General features: G+C 42.3%; 5 protein-coding genes across 5 annotated transcripts; 3 read left to right on the top strand and 2 right to left on the bottom strand.

The window, feature by feature from the left end:
- Positions 1-512: 512 nt before the first annotated feature.
- On the bottom strand, positions 513-1,211 carry IAQ61_002981 (uncharacterized protein; the record flags this gene model as incomplete). The annotated part of the gene is made up of 1 exon (XM_003843219.2): positions 513-1,211. One exon carries the CDS (start codon positions 1,209-1,211, stop codon positions 513-515), a length of 699 nt encoding a protein of 232 aa, XP_003843267.2.
- Positions 1,212-2,402: 1,191 nt separating this feature from the next.
- Positions 2,403-4,351, bottom strand: IAQ61_002980 (uncharacterized protein). The gene is made up of 8 exons (XM_066095786.1): positions 4,060-4,351; positions 3,965-3,975; positions 3,894-3,914; positions 3,823-3,837; positions 3,626-3,773; positions 2,802-3,547; positions 2,708-2,753; positions 2,403-2,657 (listed from the first exon to the last, which is right to left on the bottom strand). Exons 1-8 carry the CDS (start codon positions 4,082-4,084, stop codon positions 2,410-2,412), a joined length of 1,260 nt encoding a protein of 419 aa, XP_065954622.1. The 5' UTR covers positions 4,085-4,351; the 3' UTR covers positions 2,403-2,409.
- A 5,789-nt stretch (positions 4,352-10,140) lies between these two features.
- On the top strand, positions 10,141-12,483 carry IAQ61_002979 (uncharacterized protein; the record flags this gene model as incomplete). The annotated part of the gene is made up of 3 exons (XM_003843221.2): positions 10,141-10,690; positions 10,743-11,176; positions 11,231-12,483. Exons 1-3 carry the CDS (start codon positions 10,386-10,388, stop codon positions 12,481-12,483), a joined length of 1,992 nt encoding a protein of 663 aa, XP_003843269.2. The 5' UTR covers positions 10,141-10,385.
- Positions 12,484-12,673: 190 nt separating this feature from the next.
- On the top strand, positions 12,674-12,865 carry IAQ61_002978 (uncharacterized protein; the record flags this gene model as incomplete). The annotated part of the gene is made up of 1 exon (XM_066095785.1): positions 12,674-12,865. One exon carries the CDS (start codon positions 12,674-12,676, stop codon positions 12,863-12,865), a length of 192 nt encoding a protein of 63 aa, XP_065954621.1.
- Positions 12,866-12,974: 109 nt separating this feature from the next.
- On the top strand, positions 12,975-14,247 carry IAQ61_002977 (uncharacterized protein; the record flags this gene model as incomplete). The annotated part of the gene is made up of 2 exons (XM_003843222.2): positions 12,975-13,107; positions 13,193-14,247. 2 exons carry the CDS (start codon positions 12,975-12,977, stop codon positions 14,245-14,247), a joined length of 1,188 nt encoding a protein of 395 aa, XP_003843270.2.
- Positions 14,248-14,267: the final 20 nt, after the last annotated feature.

Below are 14,267 nucleotides of genomic sequence, written 5' to 3'. Positions count from 1 at the left end.
ACATGATAGATATATGAGGACATGCAGCATGTATACCTACATCATAAGCCGGTCAGACAATGTTGGAACAAGGAATGGGAAACAGAAGCGCTTCTCTTCTTTTCTTCGTCTGACAAATGAAACGGCTATTTGATGTAGTGAAGGCCAAAACAACTTGCGGCCATTGATATATACATGCAGGACATGCCTGCAGATATGTTTTGGGGAAGAATAAAAACCCGAATGGCGGCTACACAAGTGCTGTGCCTCGTCACCAGCCATTCCCACACACACGCACACACATTCCACACTCCAAAGTTACTACTCTCCACCACCGCCATCCTCCTCCTCCATTCTGTCTCGACCGGGGGTATCGTGTGCATATGCAAGCCAAAATGAAGATGCCGCAGTGTTCCAACTCCAACACGTGGTCCAGAAGCGAAGGTTGGACAAGGCCATTAAACTCAAGATACGTTAGAAATGCATCATAAACATGCCACCGTCGCCCAACATAGCCTCCCTCTATTATGTGATTACTTCTTGTTCGACTTGTCGTCGGCACCAATGTTCTTGAACATGTCGTCTGCGCCCAGACTGAAGGTGTCCTCGCTGACACCGAGCGACTTGAGCTCGGGTAGCGCTGGGGGTGGCGGGCCCCTTGGTTGGGCCGGTGGCTGTGCAGGTGCCGATGCAGGTACAGCTACAGGTTGCGAGACGGTGCGTCCGTTGGAGTAGGGCGCCGACGTGCCATTGCCCTCCGGCACAGATCCTGCGGCAAAGCTCTTCTTCTTGCCAAACCAGCTGCCGCTCTTTCTCCGCGACAGGCTGGGTGTCTGGCTGTTGATGGTCGCCGGCGACCCAGGCCGATCTGACTTTAGGCTGTCCGAGGAGGACAATGTGCGCAAGCCCAAAAACTTGCGCACCGAGGCCGGTCGCTTGTTCGAGGGGCTTGCGGGTGACAGGACGCTGGCTGCATCGCTCGTGCGGCTCTGATGCAAGTGTGTGTCGGCCGTCGAGTCCTCAGAGTCCTTGCCCAGCGGCGAGTCGTCGGTGGGTGGGAAGGCGGGTGATTTGGGCGTCGGGTGCGACGACAGTGGGCCTTTGCCAGGCGTTGGGGGACGCGGTGTTTCGGGTGGGCTGTCGAGCGGCGCTGGGATTTGGGTGCCCTCGGTCAGGGAGAAGTTGATGGGGGTCAGGGTCAGTGGCTTGTATGAGAATTTGCCAGGCGCCATGGTGAATGGGAGGACGGGGCAGCAGCAGTCAGTGGAGAGCGGTGGGCGGGCACGTGGAGAGTGGAATGCTCTGGGGCCTGGATCTGGGGTAAATTGGCCCTTCAGCGCAATCAATCGAGGGAGGGAAGGGAAGGGAGGGAGGGGGAGGGTGTGGGCGGGTTGCGCGTTGGCGTGGGAGCGAGCGCAGGCAGGCGAGGATGAGCTCAGGAGGTCTTCTGGGTCTGGCGTTGGACGCGAGGGTTCCCTGACAGGCTTGGACTGACGGCTGATGGACACTGCACAGAGTCCACAGTCCACAGTCCACAGAATACAGTCCACAGAATACAGTCCACACTCCGCAGTACACCGTACATACGAGGCCGCCTGAATGCCTTTCTACCTACCTTTGGCCCCCCCAAACCCCAAACAAGCTTACGACAAACAGGTCTGCCATGGTACCTACCTAGTGCACATGCAAGAAGACGAAAGTGGCTATTATGCCCAGTCAGATTGCACATCATCTTTGCTACCATCCAACTACAAACCTCTAGCCACCCTGCATGTGAGTTACCGTATACGTTGTTGTTGTTGTTGTTACCTGATTGTTAGCAAGAGCCCGACTTCTTTTCATGTGCTCGCTCCACAGCCACCAAGCCCTACCGGTACCCACAACAAACAAGCCATGCTGCGGGGGCCGGTACCGGTACCTACGGGCCAAGAGCCAGGGTCTTCGGGAACGGCTATCGCGTATTGTGATCACACAATGCCATGCAGCAGATGGCAGATGGCAGATAGCAGATAGCAGGCTGGGCACATGACGATCGCAAGTAGGTTCAACGGTAGAAGCGCATAGGCAGCCATCTAGGTTTTCCACTCTCAGGACACGAATCCATCGGCTGTAATACGGATCAAAGTGTCCAGAGCATCCCTCTTCTACGCAACCCTTACTCATAACTACAAACTACAAAGCTTCTGCTAGCTACATATCATATCCACTTTCTATACCTTCGTTCTCCATGCATACTGCATGTATACGTGCTACAGAACGAGGAAAACCGAATGGTGCTCATGGCAATCCCTCAATGAATCATCCCTTCTAGCTGCAGTTCCCAACAGTGCTTGTTTCAAGTCGCCCATGTCAATTCCTCCATTATAATCAAAACCCCACCCCCTACCACTATCAGGCTACAAACACTACCCCCCACTCTCCCGCCCTCCCTCATCTCTTCTTGCGTTGTTGCATTTCGTCCAATTCGGCAATCTCATCTAACAGCTGGCACGTCTCCTGTGGGTTCGCAATCCATGCTGTCGTACACGCCAACCGCGCCTTGAAGTCGTTGGCCCCAGCACTCAGGAACTGATCACCCACATGCAGCGTCTTTGCCCCTTCAATCCCACCAAAGATCCGCTGACACGCAAGCACACCCCATGACTTGTCACCAATGTCAACAAACACGTCGTTTCCTCCTACACATCATGTTAGTCTCCACTCCATCTCTTGGAAACAGCAGACATACCATTGAAGGCGCAAAAGGGTAGCCGTTGTCCAACTTCGGAAATGTCCTGGTACAGTTTAGTCATTGCCCTTTTCTGACCTCATTTCAAACTTGCCAGAATCTTTTGCACAATCAGGACCGTCTCTTCCAGTGTCTCGCGGCAAAACTTGTGCCCTTCTTTCGGTATGATCCCTACCGCTCGTTCTTTCCGCACAACGACTGCCTCGAGTCGGAAATTCTTTACGGTATCCTCAAGCGAGGCCTCTGCGAGATCAAGAAGCTCCTTGATATCCGCTTCGTGCCATGAAAGCATCTCTTTCAGCACCCATTCTTCCCTAGGCACAAATCTGAGCATATCAGGGCTATTCTCATCAAACTTGAAGCAAAAGTTGCTTTCACCTCCCATGATCATCAAATTCTGCTTCCATTCCAACGGCAGGTCAGATGCTTGTACAGCGTGGAGGAGTCCATGGAGCCTCTCATAGTAGCGCTTGGCTTCGGTATAGCCAGCCGCTGTGACGATCCCGATCTTAGAACCTCGTCGCATGAGCTGCAGAATCTTGGGAATGACTGGGTTTTCGGGTACGAGACACTCGCCGTCGTCGTATAGGGTGACATCTCCGTCAAACGTCACAAGATCCAAGGGGCCGCCCCGCACTAGGCTCATGACTTGGGCTGTGTTCAACACTAGACGAATGTCATTGAACGAGGGCGGAACAAAGCGTCGATGGCTAATGAAGCGGCGTTGGTCCTGCCAGATGAAAGCATCGTGCAAGGCTAGAGGGGTGAAGAAGTTTGCCACTGATGGAACGAGAAGCTTGAGTTTGGATCGGTCGGGTTTGCCGGCCCTTTGGTGCTCAACTACATGAAGGTCAGTACAACAACAGTAATAGCCGTTGCCAATTCCCGTGTGTAAGAGTAAAGCACATAACCACTCACTGTGATCGTTGATGATTTCCTCTACATCACGCATAATTTCAGCGTACCGCCGTTGGGCGAGACTGGCCTGGTGATCGACCGACTCGCCATCAGGTTCGAATACGGCAGTTGGGTGTGAGTGTAGGACAAATGGAACTGCTAGAAGACCCTTGATGATGGTTAGGGGCTGATGTTGCACTGGTTCACGAAGACCATACCTTGATCCACTCGATCTGTGACATAAATCAGTTCACGATCAACAGTACTATCATGCAACAGCCGAGCTTACCAGTTGATCCCTACGGTGAGTCTTGAATACAGTCAACACTTGCTTCAAGACTATCAAATTTCACCACCAACCTTGAGAGCATCTGGACCTGGTTAGCGTGCTCTCTCCCAGCTAGCTCGACTTGCAGCCCAGCGTCTGAGCAGTCCACGGGTCAAACTCCACATACATTCAACGCGGTATCTTGTCGTCATTTCTGAGGTTTCTGGTCGGTGAGGTAAGGGAGAGAAATGTGTCCAAAGCGAGTTTTGGCTTGCTGCTGTGAGCACAGGTGGTTTGCTCCAGATCAAGCGTATCGGAGTTCGCCGCTGACTAGCCCAAGAGGGAAAGCTCCAAGGCCCATGTGACACCGTGATACACTAAGAAAGGCAGAGCTGGGCGCAGGTAGTGATCAGTTACTCGCGGATCACTTGTATTGAAGTGTTCGGCTGTCGATGTGATGTGGTGGCATGTCATATGACCATGGGTTTAGCGTCGGGCGACTTGGGCTTTACTCCGAGTGGTTAGAATATCCCTGTAGGTTCAAGTCCACGTCACAGCGGCAAATTTTTATAGTTATATAAACTAGCCTATAGTTAAGTATAAATTAGGGTAATTTAAGTAAGTAAACGTAGTTTTTATTACTATCTTTTTTAAACGTGTTCTAAACCTATTCTTAATAATATATAGGCGTTCCTAAATACTATACTAGAGTTTAGTATAGTAGTACTAGATAATATATCTAAACTAGATAGTAATATTAGAGATAAATTTAGGTAACTATATAAAGTACTAGAGGAGGATAGTAGTAGTAGCGTTAAAGAAGTAAGTAAAAGTAAATAGAATAAGTTTAGAATAGGTTAGTAATATATTATAGGGGTATAATATATACCTTACTTATAGTAATAGTTAAGAACTACTACTTATACTAGTAATTATTAAGTATATAGCTATTCTCCTAGTATACCCTTAATTATATAGCTAAGGGTATAGGTATATAATACTAGTTTAGTAATATAAAGATAGCTCTTACCTAATAAGAGAAGAGGTGCTTATATAGGCTATATAGGTAACACGTTAAGAACATGTTCTTAAATTATTCTAATTCTAGTAGGTATAATACTCCTGCTAGTCTGTCTATCTTAATAGGCCTATAACTTTACTATTCTTTAATAGCTAGCTAGCAAGCTAGTATAAATACTAATACTCTAGGGTAAAAGCGTGTAAGTATCTTAAGAATACGTTATAAACATATTCTTATTACGTTATTAATAATATATTATATAATTAGATCTAAACCTTAAAAAGTATAGTACCTAAGAAAATTCTATAAAAAGAACTATAAATAAGAAGCTATTATTATAGCCTTATTAAGCGCTTCTCTTTAAGAATTTATAAGGACTACTAGGTATCTTATTATCCTATAATAAGGACTATAGTAAATTAGGTAGGGAGCAAAACTTAAACATGTTTAAAATATATTAATAATAAGTTAGTAAATTATAGAATAGGCTTAACTATATATTAGCTATTAGAACTATAGCCTAATATCTACTACTAGGAAAAAACATTATTTTAGTTAGGTACTACTAGAGGTAGACTCTATATATCTATAAGGTCTTCTAACTAGAGAGATATTAAATCTTTCTAGTAGTCCTGCTTTATATTCTATAGTTAAGCTATAGTTAAGCTAGATAAAGAAGTGTAGTAGGTATATTATAACCTATTCCTAATATATTCCTAATATATTCTAGGCGTTAATTATCTATAAGGGTAAGGATCTCTATTTAAAATCCTATGTAAAGTTACCTTCTAAGTAATTATACTAATAGATATAGTAGTAATACCTTTTTTTACTATTATTTCTTTTAGTATATATATATATATACCTCCTCCTCCCTTAATACTATCTAATAGTAATATTAAGGAAGTAGTAAAGGTGTTATAGCCTATACTTACTTTATAGCTTATATAATATAAGTTGTTTACAACCTGTTATAAATGTATTCCTAACTTATTATAGCCTAGTTCCTAAACTTAACCTAGCTCTAAACCTATCTCTAACTTAAAGGTTTCTATTCTATTAAAGAAATATATATTAGCTTTGTAAATAAAGATAAAATCTTACGTATTATAAAGCGTGAAAAGCTTCTATAGTTCTTATTTAAGAGTAGCCTTAGAGGAGTACACTATAAGTAGAGGATAAAGTATTAGGATCCTAAAACTATACGTAGTATAAGAGAATAGGTTTAGAATATATTACTAACATATTACTACAGGCGTATATATAGCAAATCTTTATATTAAGCTTAGGTAACTTAATTATTTACCTTTTTAAAGAGTAGGTATTAATTCTATTAGATTAAGACATATTCTAGATAGATATATTATATAAGAGGTTATATAGGGCATAGGTAGAGATTCTAATAGTAATCTTCTACCTGTAGGAAAAGAAGCGTACGCATTAAGAATAGGTTTATAACATATTTCTAATATATTATAGTTATTATACTTAGCTAAATTATTATAGATAAGGATATAACTAAGATATATTAAGTTACTATTACTAACTTCTTTTAGAAGTATAAAGCACTTATAAAAAGATAAGTATTATAGAGGTATATTTACTTATAGGGATTCTATAGGACTACTATTAATATATATAATAAGTAGATAATAGGCAAGTTTTATAGCGCACTATAATATATTTATAACGTGTTTCTAACTTGTTTCTAGGACTTAGGCGCTATCTCTAGTTAATTAATCCCTATAAGCGTAACTAGCGCTAGCAACTTTAATCTTGTATAAGATTTTGTTAAGTATATCTACAAAGAAGTATTTACAAAGTATATAAAAGAGAGCTAGATAATACTACCTCTTTACGTCTAAGTAAATTACTATAGGTATTAATAGTAGAGGAATACTTTTAGCTTACTAACCTCCTCTTATATAAGTAAATATATTCTAAACCTATTCTAAACGTGTTCCTAACTTGTTCTTATATAATTAGAACACAAACCCTTTAAAGATACCTAAAACTAGGCAATCTATAAGAAAAACCTAGTAATTACTACTAGGATTATATAATACTATAGTAAAATATTAAAAGAGGTATAAGAAAAACTAGAATCTTATTTAAATATAGCTAAGTAAGTAGGCTAGAAAGGATATAAAACTAGTAAGCATATAAGTATTCTTAAGGCTACTTAGAAGTAAGTTTATAACCTATTCTTAACCTATTAGAATTGTATAAGTAATATTATATAGTGTATACTAGATAGATCTATAGGATATAAAAGAGTTTAAAGCCTAGAGTAAGTTTAGAATACACTATAACTATAGAACTCCTAATAGGCTTAAGTAAAGGTACCTTAAAAAGCTTTAAAGGGGAGAAAGTAAGTCTTACACTAGTATTATATATATTTACTAATTAAAATATATTTAGAATATATTTAGAATATATCCTATAATAATAATAATACTCTAAATAATAATAAAGCAAGTCTTGCTATATCTAACTTAACTAGATATATCTTAGTCCTAATAAGAAATAAAAGAGCACGCTTAAAAGCCTAAAGCTAGAGGGCAAGTAGTAGAGCAGTATTAGAAAGAAGTTTACTAGCCCCTTTTCTATCTTCTCTACTACTAGGCTCTTCTCCTCTACTAATAGTAACCTAAAGGTATGCTTTGCAAAACACGTTTATAATATATTCCTAACTTATTATTAGTCTATAACTATAAACTTTATAATAAAAGGCTCTTCTTAGTAATTAGGCTCTAAAGGAGAGAAAAGAAAAGCTAGAGGTAGATAAGGAAGAACTTATATAGAAAAAGGCACTATTTAAATTATAAAAGGCATAGTTTAAACTTAAGAAAGAGATAGCTACTTTTTATATAAGGTAGGGTTAGTCTATAAATATAGTAACTAGTTCCTAACTAGTTCTTAATATATTCTAGTCTATTATATAAGTATATATAAGTAGATAAATATATATTCTTTCTTTTTCTCTTTCTTCTTCTTTCTTCTTATACTCTATAAGAACTTTTTATATTTAAGAGTTTAATACTATTTTACTATTTATCTTTCCTAATATTATTAGATATAACTAGTTAATATAGTCTATAAAGATCTTTTAAAGTTAGTATATAATAGAATATATTAGAAACACGTTATAAACTTGTTCTAATACTAAGTAGGATTTATACTAGCAATATATTAAGCTTAAGTTACTTCTATCTAATACTAGGGTATTCTCTCCTATAATATCCTACCTAAATAATAGGTGTATAGTATTTCCTAGCAAGCTTTTCTACTAGGCTATTTAGGCTAGATTAGGGGTATAGGAACTTTATAGAGTATATATATATATAAGTTAGAACACGTTTATAATATATTAATAACTATTTTAGTGTTACTTCTCTAATAGAGGTAATCTTATCTACTACCTTAAGAGGTATTATCCTAAGGTTTAAATAGCCCTAGTAAACTATAGTAGAACTATAATACAAGGTATTATAGAAGTAAGGATCTTTTATAGGAGCTTAATAGTAAATACTTAAGAACGTGTTCTAAATATATTAATAATACGTTCTCTGCTAGTAGAGTAGACTATACTAAGTGCCTCCTCTAAGGTTTAAGAACCCTCTAAGATAGCTAGTCTATAATAAGAAGTAGTAGCTAGAGTAGAGGCTAAAGAGGAAGTAGAGAGTAAAGAAGAGGAGTAAATAGTTGCTCCCCTTTACACTATAAATAATATTTAGTAAAAGTAGTAAAAAGGAGATATAAGTCTAGTCTCTTAAAATATATTTAGAATATATTAATAATATATTATAGCTAGACACCTATAAATACTAGATTCTTCTTTAATCTAAGGGACTACTAGAGCTTTATAATACCTATAAAAGTTAAAAGAAAAAGTTATATACTATTAAAGGACCCTATAAAAGTAAATAGTACTTTACTTTTAGTAGATAGAAAAAAAAAGAGAAGAGTAGAGAGTTTATTTTAGTAATTACTACTACCCTTTTAGGTTATATACTATTATATATTATTTATTAGAACCTATTCTTAATATATTCTTAATATATTCCTACTTATTACTATTATTATCTCCCTCCCCCTCTCTAGTATCTTCTCTATCCTCCCTATCCTCCCTAGGCTCTACAAAAGTATACTGCAAGTAGAACTAGGTAGTATTCTAGTAGGAATTAGCAAGGTCTATACTAGTATTAAAGTAATAGTCTTAAAATATATTAGGAATAGGTTAATAATATATTATAAATAACTTACTATAGCTAGGATAATTATAAGCGTAGATAGTATAAGGAACCTAATAACCTTAAATCCTTAGTAGGGTAGATATAGTAATAAAGTTAAGCTATAACAAGTTAGTAACGTGTTTTTAATAGGTTCTTACAGGCTATACCTTATTATTATTATAGCTACTATAAGTCTTCTTCTAAATTATATTTAGGAGGGTATTAGTATTTATAGGGGGGCCTATAGTAGCTACTAGCTAGGCTTAGAGAACTTTTATAAAATATATTAGTAATAAGTTTTAAATATATTCTAAATAACTTATAGTAAGGAGTATTCTAGTAATTATATATAACCTTTATATAGAAGTCTATATATATTAATATAATAAGTTAAGAATAGGTTAATAATATATTTACTCTTTACCTTATAGACCTTTATTATAGAGGGCTAGCTAGTCTTCTTAATCCTACTAACCTTATAGTAGGCTATATTAAGCCTATAATCTTTTTTAGCATAGGTATATAAAGTGCCCCTAGTACCTAGAATAGCCTAAGAATATTAGAACCTATTTAGAATATATTTAGAACCTGTTCTTACTCTATATAAGGTGCCCTTATTATTAATCTTAGTATAGTAGTAGTGCTCTTTACTCTTTATCTTAACTACCCTATTAAGGCTAACTATAGGCTATACCCTAATATTATCTAGGATATAGCTAAGGGTAAGGTACTATTAATAGTACTTCTATAACCTATTAAGAACATGTTCTAAATATATTTTAATCTACTTATATAGGATAAGAGGGATATATTAGTAATAGGTATAGTAGTAGTAGCTTATAGTATTACTAGTATAGAATATATTTAGAATAGGTTTAGAACACGTTATAAAATCTTATAGTATAATGTTTAGTTAACCTCGCTTAGCTAGCTAGTAGAGCTTAGCATAGCCTAACCCTATGCTGAATACAAGTTCACGCAGCGCTAATTCTATGGTTATATGAACTGCGCCCTCCGATGTAATAACGGCCAGAATTCGCAGCCCGTTTCACATGCGACGAAGGGAAGCGCAAGGTGGAGACCAGCGGTCGCCTTATCGATAAGCATCAGCGCAGCGAAGTTAGCCTCACCTGGAAGGTCCACGGTCTAGGTACCGGTATACAAGGGTCTCACACTAATCGCGACTTGGCCGAACCGCTTTTCGACACTCATAACCATCGAGCAACAGGCCTGCGCTGCAACCACTAGCCTGACGCCATGTCAAGCATGGAGTCGCTGCGGGATGTAAAGCTGCGGCCATGGCCAGCCTCCAAGCAAGGAACCCTGAGCCAACAAGAGCTATATGCCCAGATCGAGCAGCTCACAACGGAACGCGGCCATCTTCGAGACATAACCGAGACGGCGTTGCAGGAAGCCATAGGCGCAGGCAAAGACATACCTGATGGTGTTGCCCTCAAAGAAAAAGAGGACGAGGAGAAGAAAGAGAAGAAAGAGGTTGTGACCCAAAAGGTCACCCGCGAAACCATCTTCAATGCGCAGAGAGAAATGTACAGCCACTTGGAGTATGTATACACGTGAACCTCTTACTGCTCGATCTGGACTGACAAGCAGCAGATGGGCCAAATTTGCTGCTACCAATGCCCTTGACCTTCTGTCGCTCGTCCTTTCCCAAGATCCCAATAAGCGCGTCGCTTCGTCTTTCAGCCATACTTTTCGAGAGCAAGGTCTGGAACAAGGGATACCGTTTGGGTCTTTTGGCATCAGTAAAGAAAGCCACGAGTATTTTGTGCCGAGACCCGAAGAGGCGGAGCGGTTGGAGGAGCTTGCGAAGAAGCAGTTACTTGTTGCCAAGGGCTCACGGATGGAAGCACTAGATTCTGCAGCAGATGAGATATTGAAGGCTGCAAAGAAACTTGAAAAGGAAGTGCGCAGAGAGACAAAGTACTGGCAAGAGATTGTCTCCGTCTCCGACAAGGGGTGGCCCATCCAACGACTGCGCCAAAACGCCCGCCATGTGCCGTTCGGTGTGCGCTTTGGACTACCTGAAGGTTCGTGTTCAGTCTCAAGTCGTGCCCCTCATTCATGGACTAATTTTATGGCAGCCAGCGACCATTTCAAAGCTCGGGGCTTTGCTCCTCTGCGCATGTCCAAAGACGGGAGCATTATTCTGGACCCAGCGCTCGCTCTGAAGCCCAAGACCTTCCGCGTAAGGGTGACGCTGGATGGTGAAACTACAGGAACCTCACAGCTCTCAGTTCAACAAGACATGAAAGACAACTCAATCGAAAAGTCTATTCAATTAGCGAGAGATTCCTTGTTTGAGGAGGAGCTTTATCATGAGATGAGTATGGAGACACGCCAGCTCCTGGCCTATGGAGTAGAGTTTCGAGATTCCGTTATCCAGCTGGATGTGCCAAGGATGGGCAATACATCGCAGCAACTCAAGTTACTAATAGACTGCATACCTCGGGACGAGCCTATTGCTGAGAGTCAAAGTCAGTCGCATAATTGGCTGGCGCAGAACGTTGCCGAGGGATTGCGTCTGCTCCTCGCGCATGAACACAGCATGCGCTTATATCGCAGATCCCAAGTACCACCTCCTCTCACAGCAAGAGCCCAGGAGAAACCGCCTCCACCATTGTTGCGCACACTACTTGCAGTTTTCCGCCATCTAGAGAGCGTGGACTCACTGTACGTGTACCTGGAGACTTTGAAACGGACGCTGGACAGCGCCGGCTTGGAAATGGGATTGGAAACTACACGCGAAGTATCGTGGGCTAAGGCAGCAGAGAGCCTGAAGACCCCCAAGGTTGGACTCTCCACAAGCGACCAATTGCTCGAGATATTCAACAAGCCCTTTGATGGGAAGGCTTCAATAGTGCTTCCTACTGCAAGCGGCGCTCCGTCTGAGATTCTATCAGTGGTCACACGCACTGTTCTCGCTCAGCCGATTTTTGGCACGGAACACAAGCTCACACTACCTGCTTCCTTGACAGCAGAACTCGGCCTATCTCAGACCATCAAGTTCTCTTCTGTCGACGAATTGACGTCATATCTCGACTGGATTCTCTCTTCACACATAGTCCACAGGATCATCAAGGGCGAATACTCATCCCGGGCGGTGATCAAAGACGAAGACACCAACGTGACTATACTAGGACAGGTTAGCAAGAAAGGCTCGTCGGCATCAAAGAAAGATGTATCGATCGAAGTCTGTGATGGCAGTCTGAAGATGAAGGTGACGAATCTTGATTGTTCTTCAGGGAGCGAAGGCAATGCTGAGACGTCGCATTCATGGGATGGTAGTGACGATAGCACGGCACTGAAGGAGTTGCTCAGGTCTTGTGTTGGATGATGGAGGATAGAATCCACCGCTCAATTGAATTTTGCGAGATCTCATCCTTGTGCTAACGCCCCTGCCACCGCATTTATAAACGTTAACTGCAACATTTTCCAAAGAGCTTTTTGCGGGAAGCAAACCAAAACGCGCGTAGAGCATTGGTTAGGCTACGCCAAGGTGCGATTTCGCGTGGTGGAACAACACCATGACCATTACCGTGGTCGTGGATTTCTCAAGCAAGGCAGACTGGCACAACCACAAGCGGGGCAATCGACGGAACCTCAACCAGACTAGTCAGAAGCTGGATAGCTTCAATTTAATGTCAACCTTCAGATCCTTAGAGCAACACACGGCTAACGATAGCGCCACCCTTGTACCTGACATGGCCATGACGTAAAGACTTGGTGAGACCAAGTAGTTGGGTCGACTGATGTTGTAGTTATAAATGTACGAAATGGCCAACGAGATGTTGGGACGAGAGACAACTGACTGTATACTACCACATTATGTTTTCTTCCCTACTAATCTTGAACGCATTGCTTCCTACTCTCGCGACCACGCAACAGATACGATCTGACCCAGGCCTTGCGGGACCACCCCTTGAGATTGTGCATCTCTACAACGACCAATGGCCCACCGGTATAAAATTCCTCCCTCTCATTCTCATGTGGAAAGCCCCTTATCCTGCGTTTCCATACTAAGCAAAAATCAATCCTAATTACAGGAATCACTGTTGCAAAATCCGGCCGTAGATTCTCAAACTACCCAGCCGGACTCGACGCCAACAACACAAACAACGGGCACAACCAGAAATACCAAGTCGCAGAACTACTCGGCAACGGCACAGAAACCCCGTATCCGAATCTTGACATCAACAGTCCACCCGGCGGAGCCATTAATTACAGCACCACGCGCCCCACAGGCGCGAATCATCAAACCCACCTCATCGGCGTGCAAAGCGTCGTCCTCGACCCCCTCGACCGTCTCTGGATCCTCGACACCGGCCGCGCACTCACAGACGACGGAACCCTTGTCCCCGCCAGCCCCGGCGGGCCCAAACTACTCGGCGTCGACATTACTTTGCACCAGGTCATCCAGACCATCGTCTTCCCGCCCACCGTCGCCTTCCCGGACTCGTACCTCAACGACGTGCGCTTCGATCTGCGGGCGGCGAGCACGGCGGCCGGGAAGGGGGTCGCGTATATTACGGATTCTTCGTCCGAGGGCCGCAATGGCATCATCGTTGTTGACCTGGGCACGGGCGAGAGCTGGAGACATCTCGATGGGATTGCCGAGACGCGAGCTGAACGCGGATTCGTGCCGTATGTGTGGGGCCAGCCGCTGTATTATCTCCCTGGGCCGGGGAGGCCGCTGACCACGGTGCCGCTGGGCAGTGATGGCATTGCCTTGTCTGTGGATGGCGAGGAGCTGTATTTTGGGCCGGTGGGTGGCAGGGGGTTGTACAGTGTGCCCACTGCGCGTCTGAGGGAGAGGGGCCCGGACAGCGAGGTGTTGGCGCAGGCGGCCGTTGTTAATCGTGGTGAGAGGGGTCTGAGCGATGGGTTTGAGACGGATACGAATGGGTTTGTGTATGCGGGGAATATGGAGCAGAATGCGATTGGGTTTTACAATCCGCAGAATGCGAGCGTGAGTGTTTGGGTGAGGGATCCGAGGATTAGCTGGGTGGATACTAGTAAGTTTTTTTCCCTTCGTTTACTCGTTGTTGTGCTTTCTTGGACAAGGATTTTTGTGATCATGTGTGTTTGTGGTTTGAATTGAGGGCTGACGGATGGGCACAG

The sequence above is a fragment of the Plenodomus lingam genome (genome assembly GCF_022343315.1).
Source record: "Plenodomus lingam strain CAN1 chromosome Unknown contig_14, whole genome shotgun sequence".
NCBI lineage: Eukaryota > Fungi > Ascomycota > Dothideomycetes > Pleosporales > Leptosphaeriaceae > Plenodomus > Plenodomus lingam.
The sequence above is the reverse complement of the archived record's forward strand: the minus strand, read 5'-3'. Positions and strand labels throughout refer to the sequence as shown.

Excerpts from the sequence above, each read along its gene's own strand:
- IAQ61_002980 (XM_066095786.1), bottom strand. The coding sequence starts at position 4,084 with ATGACGACAAGATACCGCGTTGAAT. Across the intron at positions 2,754-2,801 it reads TGATTGTGCAAAAGATTCTG|GACATTTCCGAAGTTGGACA; the intron begins GCAAGTTTGAAA and ends AAACTGTACCAG. Across the intron at positions 2,658-2,707 it reads ACCCTTTTGCGCCTTCAATG|GAGGAAACGACGTGTTTGTT; the intron begins GTATGTCTGCTG and ends CATGATGTGTAG.